A 13550-nucleotide genomic window follows, 5' to 3' on the forward strand; every position below is an offset into this window, starting at 1 on the left:
CTCATTAAAGGACTGTCTTAGCTACCTTGAAATTGTGTACCATGTGGAAGTATCCATGTAAACGCTAAACCATTCAGTCAGATCTCTTTTTTAACAGATAATAGATGATACTAGAAGTGTATTATCAATTTGATAAAGTTACTATCCATCTTTTTCTTTTTTCTATCTGAAAAAATGAAATTTTACTGTAGACAAATATAGATATGATATCAAGATTTAAATGCAATTTGCAGCTGTATTTGATTTAATATATGATACAATTAATTTTAAATCATCTCTTTGTGTTATATGAATCATTTTATAAGTATTATACTTGTAAATTTCTAAAACAATATATACAATAATTACCTTTAATTGTTGTATTGATTTTAAAATAACATATACCTCAATCAGCATTTGGTTAACTTTGATTGTCTTTTTACTAGTTTATTTTTCTTTACATTCAATGAATATATTTTGTGGTTTAATCAGTTGTATTAATACAGTTTGATTTTCTTTCTTTTCACTAAACTTGTAGGCTTCATTACAAATATAATATTTTTATTAACTACACAGAATTAATAATATTCTCACATTATCATATCCTCATTAAAAAATAAATTTTAAATCTTTGCAATCCAACCTGCAATATGTATTTTTAACAATGATACAATAAAGAAATTTTATCTTTATTGTATCACTAAGTAAACATTAACGAATATTGAAATGAACAAAAGAAACAGTAAAATTACCAATAACAACTATAGAAAACAAATTCAACTTATCACAATTAATAAATCCCTCAAATCCACCCTTACAAACCAAAAATAGTGATAAAATGCTGTTGTGTGTTCACAGTTCAACCAGGATATTATGTTTTGACCCTGAAGACAAATAAACTAAATAAATAACAACAATAATAAATATATGACATACAAAATTGTAATTCAAATAAGAACAAGATTTGTTTAAAGACAGTTAAATTATAAAAACCAGAATGCAGTCTAATTGACTAAAAACATTACAATGAATGCTAGAACCTGAAACTGCACTTACAACAAGATAACAGTAGAGAAGTCTAAAGTTCATCCAATTCAATTTCTGCAAATATTATTACTTTTACTGTTTACAATAGAACTCCCCTACACTTTATGAATGAATATAATACTGACACTTTCACTACTATTTACCAATAACTCACCAAACAACTTCCTTCATTCACCCACTGTCCACAATGGAATGCTCATGACATACTCTTCACTTGTTACCACACGCTTAATATCACTGTCACCACAACCATGTCAAACTTGGGCTTACAAAACTACTCTGCTATCATTTATTATCACGAATATGCCAAACATGGCCTCGCAGAACTAATGACTATTCCTGCTAGTCCCTGGCAGTATTTATACCCCCTGGCCTGCAGAATCATCATCCATGCCCTTATACTTTTCTATTAATTCTTATTGTGATCCAGTAACTTTTCTGGTTGAACAACAGCATTTGGAGGTGCCATTGTCTGTATTACAAAGAACAGATTGTTAAATGGACCTGTTACTCTGAGAAAAGAGCCACTTTTAGTTCCTTCTCGCTTCTTTTTAATATTATTGCCTTTTTCGTTCTTCTTAATTGGAAGAAATTTGTTACCCTGGTCCTGTTAACAATATTTTAATTCGCTGTACAGAACATATTACTATACAGAAGAAAACCACTTACTACAAAGAGTAATAAAACAACAACATTATAATAAAGCAAATAGCTCACTAAAATGGTTATTATTATAACAATAATATTAAATAATAAAGGAATTAATTAAATTATAAATAAACTCAAAATAAAAATTAATTCCCATTACTCACTACAACATTTAATAATTGTAATAGTGTAATTTTTTTTATTTTCTATTCCTAATGTGTACATTGCAATACATTTCAACTTGTGAACAACAATTAACCCTGTGGCCCAATGAGATGAGGATGGTATGTATGACATGTAACTGAGGTGTAATCTTGTACTGACTCAGGTCAACCATTACTTAAATGTTTAGTTAACTGAAACCCAACCACCAAAGAACACTGGTATCCACTGTCTAATATTCAAATCAAATATTCAAAGTAATTTACTTTTACTAGGATTTGAACTTCAGAACCTTCATTTATGAAAATCAGCTGTTTAACAGTCATGTGCAGCAACGATCCAACCCTGAAGGTTAATAATATCATTAAAATTAAAAATATTCATTATATAAAAATAAAATAATTAATAATAGAAAAATGTACATATAAATAAAAAGTTTCAAAAGCAAAAACAAGATAGCAATAGACAATAGAAGAAAAAAATTATTATGTAGCAACGTGGTGTTAAATTTGAAGAAGCATATTGTAAATTGTTATCTTGTAAATTTTTATGGTATTAACAAGAATATAAATGGCTGCCATTTTTTATTTCATTTATGCAAATATAATGTTCACAAAAAAAAGTTATAAATTTTTTACTATTTAAAACAAAAAATTATTTTTCTTATTATGGCCACAGTAAGAAATGGTTTTACTACTCTATCTTTGGGGGTGGAACAATTTATTCACACTTATTATTAGTTCCAATTATTAGTAAAACAGATTATAGTTTTATGAAGAAAGGAATTCATTAATTTTTTATAAAAAATAATAAATTAAAAATAATTTTTTTAATGATTTTTCATTATCTACAATCATTTTTTTTATTATTATTTTATCTATTAATCTATTATTTATTTTTGATAATTATCAACTATTTTTTTTCTCTGTACCTGTAAGTAACTTGTCCTGACTGACAGATTCATCGATGCCCAGCAAAAATTATTGAAGATAAACTGATGAATATTTGTATACATGTTCTTCTTGTAGTGTAAGTGCACACTAAGAAAGGATATTTTGAAATTCCAACTTTAAAGGGTTAAAATAGAGTAACAATGAAATTTAATGTATTTTTTTTTTTTTTTGGTAACAAATGAAGATAGATATCAAATTGATTTTTTATGTGTGTAATTTTTATGTGAATATCTAAAAACTAATTTCTAGATTTTTTGAAATTCAACCTTGAAAGACGTGACGAAAGGTAAAAAAAATTTGAACAATGAATGCAAATTTTCCCTATCTTCGACTATACTAATCAAGATATCCACTAGATTGGGGCTTAAAAATTATCTTCAGATAAATCTCTAAAAACCATTCTCGAGTTTTTTTTTTAATTTAGATTTTTTTAAGGAGTGAGACAATCTATGGCACGGCGGCTCAACTAACACCGCCACTGTTTCTGTATGTGCAGCGCAACAGGCTGCATCTGCCTCTCGTTAATTGATTAAAAAACACAAAATAAAAGTAATTAAAAGAATAAAAAAAGAGAAACAAAGTACAGTCAGTCACCTTCTAGTGGTGTTTATCAGGTTACACTAACAACCTAGAAAAATAGTTACGAACCTGGTACTGGTATCCAGTTATAACTAATATTTTTAAACTGGAGGCTGACTGTTTTGAAACACACATTTTCAGATCACTCAAAATGTCAAATCCTGTGCTGACCAAACAGGTCTTAACAGTGCGAACACTATGTGCCACAACTGTTTGATCTGCAGCATAGTCCTAATAATGTTCTATGGGGTAAGCACAACAAATTCTCTCCTAATGGTTCTCTATGTTACAGGAAATAATTGCATATGAGCACTGTGCATTCTGTGGTATCTTCCTCCCCGCAATAATCACATTCCATAGAGATTCTTAGCACCTGCAATCACCAGTATGCCTTAAAATACTCATGATCAGTAAGAAACTAGGTCAACTCATATCCCAGTTCCCTGTGTTTTCAGCACAGCAATCTCTGAAGGTCCAGGATCAATCTGTAGGTTCACCTGCCATTCATCAACTGATCCTGTAGGCAGTCAATGTTTCCACATCCACTTTACCCGCTCTCCTGTACATCTCCAAACAAAGAGAACCAGGGATGCAAGTCTGACCACTACTCTGACAGCATCATGTGAGTTGGTCCTGTACCAACATCATACCCAAAAGAAAACAGTTTTGTGCACCTAGCTAAGTCTAAGGGCCTATTTGGTAGAACAAGGCTTCCTAATATATAATACAATTTACTACGCAGTCATTTCTTTAAAAAATATAACCAGTTCATCATCAGTAAAATTTTATTAATAGTTTATGATTAAGTTTGGATTAATTTTTAAGATTAATTATATTGTTTAATTTTTTTTCTAGGCAGTGAGCAATGCAGCAATTGGATCATTTATAAAATTACCTCCGGTTTTGCGAAGTATTAATGGTGCTTTTAACAAAAATATTGTATCTGAGGTTGGTAAGGTGATCATTTAATTCATTAGCTGAGTAAATTAAAGATTTTGTGTATAATAACATATGGTTCATTATTATCTTATATTCTGTACTTTAAGTATATAATATATGAAAGCTATTTCAGAATTAACTTATGATTTAATGTTAAATCAAGAAAGACCGAACAAGAGAAAAAAATTCTTTTATAACATAACTTACCTATATATATTTATTATTTCTCTAGATAGTTGCTATCCACATTGAGGCACTTATTATTCACAAAAGAAGCTTATGCAGCCCTTCATTAAAAAATTCCACAGTCAATTATTATCAATTCAATTTACAAGTTCCTCACTGGTTTCAAAGTGCTGGATAGCCAATCTTGTTGAAGAAATGTAGATACTTGACAACAAGACCAGACTCTTGATGGGATGGTAGAAAATCTCCCATTTGAACTGCTAAAATAAAACTTTTTGTGTTGCTTCCATCGTAGGATCATACATTATCATGAAAAATAACATCATACATACTGTTTGTTTTGGGTTGATCTATATATCTTCTGCATTTAACGGTAGATTTGACATTATTACAACACCATGAATTTTATTAACAAAATTCCCTTGCAGTCCTAAAACACTGTAGCTATCGATTTTGGTACAATAGTGCATAGTCAAATTTTTCAGAACAAGATATACATATTGTCTTTGTTAGGAAAATCATTTAGCATATGTGTACATCCACTCATTCAGTTAACCATAATAATAACATTACTATCACAAATAAGACACAATCATTGATCGATTTCAATGGTGTTGTGTCCTTCTATTTACAAAATATTAACTAAGAGCACCTCATAGTTGATGTGACACCAACTTCAAGTTTCATTGATAACACTACCAATATTCAAATGAATGGAAGGATATGGTTGTGTAATAAAATTATTAGATTACTGACGTCTATTGCCCATTCAATATGAAACTATTGAAATCAGCTTATTTTCAACATCCAGTTAGAAGTAAAAAAAAAATTTCAAAACATACATACAGTTATGTAATGGATGCATCGCCTTTCTACAAATAAAATCATGTACTTTAATAATAAAGCATCAATTTTATATGTAATCATTTTTATAATAGTATAATAAAAATCACTTATATAACCATACAATCACTTAATAAGTAGTAAAAATTCCATACCAGTAATCAAAAGTTACTATTTTTATTTGATGTTCTATGTAAATAATAAATTTATTACAAAAATATGCCTATTATTTATAATATTATCCACAATTTTAATTTATCATAAATTAATAATTAGAAAAAATATTTTGTATTAGATGACTTAAGGTTTGACAGCCTTGGCAGAACTCTTATTAAATATAAACAATCATGCAATAATTTATTCTTACATAGCTGCATCAATCAGCAATCACTGTCTTGCCTTTGGCTTTCATTAATTCTATTTTCTGGAAGCTTTCTACCCATTACAATATGATACGATTTTCTACCCTTGTGGCAGATATCTCACACTATAAGTGTCTCCATTTGCCTCTGTATTACAAGCTAAACTTTTAAGTTCTTGGTACTTTCCAATTCCTTTAATTCATCTATAATCTTTACTCTTATCCAATCATCCTTTTTTTAACCTTCTAGTGATGGATATACATGGAAATATACCATGAATATATACGGTATGTTTATTTTTCTTCATCAAACCTCAGTGTAGTCTTAAAGTGAAATCTCTCGGATGAAGAAATTCATAAAAGAATTAAGAGATTAAATCAAATCTTCTATCAATTAAGCAGCACGTTCTGAGAAAAAAAGTGGATAAATCAGCTAAAAATGAAGATATATATGATAAACCAGGATTGATAATGTTTGTAGAATTCAAAAAGGCTACAGCTAAGTAAGGACTTGATATATGGATGAGGAAAACACGAAAACTAAGATCTAATGTGTAAACAGTGTGAGAAAAAAGATGAAATGTAATATTGATAGGTAAATTTATATGATTGTTATTTTTAATAGATTAGGAAAAAAAATTAAATAATGTTAAGACAATGGCCATGAGCAGAATGATGTAAATATTATTTGAAGAAGCATACATACAACAGCATAAAAAAATAATATGAAAAGGATAGAAACAACATTTTACTGATCAATAATTTTAGGATAGCACTATTGCTATAATCTTAGCTGGTACTTGACATCTGAAGAAGGGCAGGTTTGAACATTAGTAATTTCGTAAAAGTCCTTGACAGTATTAATGAAGTGTGCTATAATTTTTTTTTTTTTTAAATTGTTAGTATTTTTGTTAGGTAAGGATAAATTTCAGTTGTTAAATCATTCTGATCTCTCTATTACAATCTGGCTTAAAGATATTCATTATATTTTTTTGATAAAGTTGATTGATACCATTATAAAGACTGTAATTGTCATTTTTTTCATTAAAAAAGGTTGTATGTATATTTTTGTGATTATTTAATGGTTTAATATTGTAACACTATGTCAATGTGTTAAATTACATATACCCATCATACTTCTCTTTTGATTGACTACTTAACAAATGAGATGTGAAAGAAGTCTTAATTCATGAAGAGACAAATGAATATCTGTAATGGATATGTAGCATAATCTATTCTGTTGTTACTTTTCTTTATATTAATGTAAAAATTAACTTCCTAATATATTTTATTTGTATTAATTGATGTTATCCATGGTGTAATATTTTAAATTCTTTTTGCAGAGTTTTGAATCATTTAATGAACAGATAATAGGTACAAGTAATGGTAAACAATTTGATATCGTCACTAGTGATTATTCTACTACACAAATAAGAGAAACATACAATAATAAATTTTCATTATTAGTGACAGGAGTTGATAAGTTTAGTGTAATATCTAGTTCATCATCAACACCTTTATTTTCACACTCTTGTAATGAGTTAAGTGGAATAACAACTTTGTATCAGGTAATTGTTTTGTAATAAATATTGTCAAATAATTTTATATACAAATATATATAAGTAATTTTTGTAATTTATTGTATTTTAAAAAGATTAAGTCACCTTCATGCCACTTCTAAATCTAAAGAAACCATTTGATAATATAAAATGGAATAAAAAGTTTAAATTTTAAAAAAATTTATATTTACAGAGAGAAAAATTTATTTATAACTTGCACAAGAATCAAGTAACTATTTATAACAATAGAAGTTGAAGAAGGTCAAAGTATAATTCAACATAAGGAATGAGACAAGGATGTCTCACTATTGTTTTTCAACTTGAACAGAGAAGAAGCAATACAAGAATAGAAGAAAGATTGGAAAATGGAGTAAATATCAGGAATGCAGTGGTGCTGGAATGCTAACCCACCAGGTTGGTCTGGTGGTGAACACATCTTCCCAAATCAGCTGATTTGGAAGTCAAGAGTTCCAGCATTCAAGTCGTAGTAAAGGCAGTTACTTTTATACGAATTTCAATACTAGATCATGGATACCGGTGTTCTTTTGTGGTTGGGTTTCAATTAACCACACATCTCACGAATGGTCGAACTGAGACTGTACAAGACTATACTTCATTTACACTCATACATATCCTCATTCATCCTCTGAAGTAATACCTGAATGGTAATTCCCAAAGGCTAAACAAAAATAAATGGTGCTGGAATGCTGCACCGGTACTGCTTTTTGGTAGAAATAATAAGGCCCTTTTGCATAAAATGTATTTTAACTTAAAAGTCGATAAAAACTATAACCTAAATATTAAAAATTTGACAGCACAAAAATGGTCTTTGTTTTCGGATATTCGTGGCCAAACAACGGCAAAATAAGTCACTAAAAACCTAATTCATGAAAAAAAGTTAAACATTTGATATGAGAAAGATACGTTTTACTTTTTATCAGTGTAAACATTGAAATGAATGTACATTTGTCATAGCATTGTTATGTAGCCAGCCACCCATTGCTGTAGACCATATTTGTCAGTCTGCTGTAATACAAAACCAAACGTTCCAGTATTGAAAAATTTACAAACGCATCTCTGATAAGTATGAAAAAAAATGAAGATGTTGAAATTTACTGATGACACTGTTCTTTAATAGAAATTAAGTAAAATTTAGAAAAAAGTCATTATTGCTAGGAAAGAATTTACGTTGAAAATAAAGAAGACTAAAACAAAAGTAATGAAATATGACATTTCTTGTTAGTAGAATAAACAGTACAATAACTGAATATAAAAGTTAAGGGAGAAGTAACTACCCAAGGAGAAATATGTTAATATTCACTGATAACATTGTTCTTTTGACAAAAACCAAACAAGGTTTTAAACTCCTAGGTGTTTTGGTATTTTCAAGTGGACCAACAACCACCAAAAAATTGTTAAATAGAACTGACATTCAATTCCCACGAGTACTGGCAATTTAGCAGACCACTGCAGCAGAGCGTGTACATACTGGAATTAGGGCTGCATATAACTAGGCTCACCCTGATGCCCAGAGGGTATCATTTGAGACTCACTATGTAAAGGCATCCACCCACCATCGCAATAGTTTCCACCTCGGGTTGATGAGTGTAAGATGTTGTTGTGTTGCTGTGTAAAGGTATATGTTGTAATTTGTGTAGTGTTGAATATGCCCCATGGTGTGATGAATACACCTCATATGTAAAAGGTTCAGCAGCTTGGTGTGAAGAGGGAAGAAAAACTACAGAGGCAAGAGCTGTGTGGACACCAACCCCCAAAGTCTTAAATGGTATCAATGAATGGTATATATGCTAGCTCTCTACCACAAAACTCACCTGAATGCTCAGTCAACTTATTTAAAATGTAAACCCAGGGCTCATTAGCTTGAATGCAATGAAGCCATTACTAGAATTCAATTATGGGCAATTCTCAGGCATTTTAACGTGAAAACAAGATTAAGTCAATTGCAAATACAAACATTATTCTATTTAAAAAATATATAATTTATTTTTTTATTAAATATTCTATGAATTGAAAAAAATTAAATGTGTTTTAAAATTATTTCCAGGAAGAACAGCAGAGGCAACAAGAAAAGTTATCTGTAGAACTTTTTGGAATTGATGGACTGAATATTTGTGGATCAGAATTAGATGCAGAAACATTGTCTTTATCGATTGGTAAAGTTGATAGATTTGTCATAGAATCATCAGTGAACTACAACGAATATGGTGTATTAGATGGAACTTTTACACAGTCACTTTATTCAGAAGAAATCACGAAGGTATACAATAATTTATTTATATACATCATCTTAAACATCTATACAACTAAATCATTTAGATGTACATTTATTTTGTAGTGTCTACATAAATTTTATAAGCAAAATCATTATGTTTTTTATATCTTTTTTTCATTTCTTTTACAGTAAGACCATTTAAACAAAAATGAAAAATAATTTAATTGACTGTTTTAAGAAAATTAAACTTTTTTTTTTAGAATGTTATTTTTATAAAACTTAGTTTTTTTCTCTTTATTTTACAAGGGCCATTCAGAAATTGCAGAACGATTGCACATGATAGTAGGCTCAGAAACCTTCTACCAATGATAAAAAGTTATTACCTTTTATATTGGCTAAGGCTGAATGAGTTTTGTGACTTATTAAATTAATATATTCTTATCGTTTTCCTCAGAGTTTAAATTAGTCACAAAAATTGGAAATCACATTAAAAGTGAAATTCAAATTAGATATAATTTTTAAATGCAAGAAAAAATCTCTCTACAGAAGTTTATAGATAAATAAAGTAAATAGCACATTAATGAATCAAGTGTTAGAAAATTAATGCATTTTGTTTGATGAAAGATCAAACTTTCACATAAAAAATTGTTCTGAGCAACTGTTTCTTTGATTGAAGAATTGAAGTAAAAAATCAAAAGTGAAATTTGCAGATAAACAGATCAATACTGACTGATGTAAAAAGTAATTTCTTGAGATTTTAAGGTCTTTCTCATACAAAATGATTGGTGAACACCTTTGGTGCAAATGATTTGTTCCAAATCATTTCTTCAACCTCTATTTATAGAGTACAAGAAAATGTGAAAGAGACAATCTCAACACTTTTCTACCAATAAGCAGAGTAATCATTTTTGTATCATACTGTTACTAGTGATGAAGCAAGTATCTGTCATAAATAGCAAAAGTAAGTGCTAATCAACAAGGAGTTTATTCATGAACTCCATTACAACTGAAGAAAGTCAATTAGACTTACGTGGAAAGTAATAGAAATCAACTTCCTAGGACTAGAAAGCTCTTACCAATAAATCCACAAAATTTTTACAAAACTTTTGCTTTCGTGCTTTCATTTTGTACTTGCTTTTGCAAGTACAAAACAAAAATACAGCCTATTTTCAGCTTTCTTTTATTTCATTTTAACACCCATTCACACATAGCTGCAACACCATGAGTATACTTAAAACAATTTGCAAGTAGGTTTTCGTACATTTTACTTCAATGTCAATTCTCAGTAATTTTTTCATCTGTTTTCTAACTAAAAAAAAAATTATAAGCAGCAATCATTTCGAGAGTGATAACATTTACAATAGAAAGTGATAGATTTCCAGCTATACCGGTCAAGTTATGCAATTCATTTATTTTTAAAAAACGTTCTACTAATTCAATCATTTTAAGTTCTGTTTGTATTTTTATGATAAAATAATTCCTTTAAAAACAATAACCAAAATTAGTTATTTTTTTAATTTTTCCTAATTAATACATTTCAATCTGTTTATTGAACAATAATCAACCTCCCCCCTGGGCCTAGTAAGATGAGGATGATGTACAGTCTTGTGCAGACTCAGGCCCCAACCACTCATGATGATTAGTGGGGTTAATTGAACCCCAACCACCAAAGTACACACATACTTTGGCAGTTGAATACTAGGCCACTGTCTAGTATTCAAACCTTTTTTTTTTTTGGTTTGTTTTACCTCCGGGTCCGCACTCAAGCAATTCATTCCGCAGAGGATGAGATGAATGTTTTTATAGCGTTTGTGAAAAATGCCATGCCTGACCGGGATTCGAACCCAGGACCTCCGGGTGAAAGGCCGAGACGCTACCACTCGCGCCACGGAGGCCGGCAGTATTCAAACCTGTACAAAAGCAACTAGCTTTTACTAGGATTGAAACACTTTAAATGGGATGAAATGGACACCATATCATTAATAACACCAAACTTCTATTTTGTTGATTCATATAATCTTTTACATAATTCCAAAATCAAGGTTTTCCTTCAACAAAATAATAACACATCTGTGATTGAGTTATATACCTGCTATAGAGAATAAAATTCCCTGCAGAACAGAATTGGAGGTTTTTAGTCACTAAATATTTTATACCATTTATAATTTTCAGGTCCTGGAATAAATGATCAAAAGCTTTTATATGCGCATGCTTGAGAAATTTATTGAATGACATTGTTCTACTTCTATGTAAATAATAATCTGAACATGTCTGGTCTGTTAAAAATAAATGACAATATTGAATGTAGGAGCAAACCTTATCATATGCAGTACAGGGACCCTCTAATACATTGATTAAGATTTAAATTTTTTGAATATAAAATTTTTTTTATATGAATAAAATTTTTTCTATATGAACAAAATTTTATTTTAATTTTTAATTTTGACTTTTATTAATTTATTCTGGTTGCAAGCTTCACACATTGTGAATTAAAAACTGTTTATAATTGTAGGTTAAATGAAAAATTTTTCTACATGTTGAACCATATTGATTAAATAATAGTAGAACTACATCATCTGTTACATTTGAAATTCATGATAGCAGTATTAAAAACTTAACACTGAAAGATTCTGAAAGCTACATTTGTGAACATATATGTTTTTTTTTTTTTATTTTAGGATGATTTTTTTGCTTCATCCTCTCTGAATGGAGCACAATGGATGTACGAGGAAGATGATGATGATGATTATTATTACACATTAATTATAACAGAAACTGGTATCATAAGAAGGAAAAAGGTAAATTTTAAATTCACTATTAATTTTTGAGATATTTTTATCCATGTCTTTTGACAATAAAGTGTATGTAAAACATTCATTTTATGTTGGTAGAGTTTGATATATACCATAATGAGTTTGAAGTGACAGACCTAGGAGAATGAAGAAAGAACAAATATAATTCCGGAGAATATAAATATAATTCCAGAGAATAAGGAGGAAATCTCAAAACACTGCAACCTTCTCAGCTAAAACAAAATTCATTTTAAATAATGTAACATGCAGCTTATTAAACTGTCACGTGTTTTATTAAAGTGTACAGTTCTGGTTTCAACATTGGTCTTGTAAAAGGCAAAACAATCAATCTTTTTTATTATTTATTTCCTTTTAAAGCAAACACTACAGGCTGATCAGCTGTTAATATGAAATGAAGTTTTGTAACATATGAAAAATGAAAGGGCCTGACAGCGATTTGGACCCAGGACCTACCAGATGAAAAGCAGAGATGCTATCATTCCACTAAAGAGGTTGGCTACCACAGCCAATATATTAATTCTCATTAACACAACATCTTAAATGATAATTTTTTTTTTTTTTAATTATATTCACAAAAACATTATGGGGCTTATATAACATCCAACATATTCCAAACCACAATTAAATGTGTTAACATTAACAAATCCAAACATACTATATAAGACCTGCAGAAATGTTTATCTAAAGCAAATCCATCCTTCAAGCCTTTCCAAAAATACTTCCTTTAATGTCCACTAGTCAGTCATTGACCTGGATTTCGTGGAATTTGGATTCATACCTAGAATAAGTTATAAAGAGGAACATTGGATTATTTTTAATGGGTAAAAGCAAGCAGTGGTAATAACATTGTGTTTTTGGGGTGGATAGTGTACATGCTTGTTAATCCTCCTTGTTAATGAGTCCTTCTTTACACCAGGCCAACATTTGCCATTTTTCCCTGTTTCCTCCTTTCAATCTGTTATTCTTCCACATAAAATAAACGGGAACTTTACGATACAGAAGTCTTTGCAAAGGTGTCGCTTCTATATGTTTCAAAGAAAGCTAAGAGGATAGTTTTAGGTGGCTTGTTCACTTTATCCAGAGATATTCAAGTTAAAATAAATCATGAACCATTTTTCAGTGGACAGCGAGATGCATAATAATTGGGAACCTTTTGTGAATGGGGAAAATTTTCCACATTGCCTCAGAACTGCTTACGTACCGACTATTTTTATAAACCTTTATTTTCAAGGGCAAAACTCATCTGCT

The 13550-nt window shown here is 29.6% G+C and overlaps 1 protein-coding gene across 1 annotated transcript in view; it reads left to right on the forward strand.

The window, feature by feature from the left end:
* The window catches only part of LOC142331929 (uncharacterized), a 57960-nt gene that overhangs the window by 27161 nt on the left and 17249 nt on the right, over window positions 1–13550 (forward strand). Inside the window, exons 6-9 of the mRNA XM_075377982.1 lie at window positions 4224–4316; window positions 7041–7265; window positions 9322–9534; window positions 12168–12287. Of these exons, the coding sequence (XP_075234097.1) occupies window positions 4224–4316; window positions 7041–7265; window positions 9322–9534; window positions 12168–12287 (651 nt within the window). The remainder of the gene's footprint in view (window positions 1–4223; window positions 4317–7040; window positions 7266–9321; window positions 9535–12167; window positions 12288–13550) is intronic.

Source organism: Lycorma delicatula, chromosome 11 (genome assembly GCF_047948215.1).
Source record: "Lycorma delicatula isolate Av1 chromosome 11, ASM4794821v1, whole genome shotgun sequence".
NCBI classification, from domain to species: domain Eukaryota; kingdom Metazoa; phylum Arthropoda; class Insecta; order Hemiptera; family Fulgoridae; genus Lycorma; species Lycorma delicatula.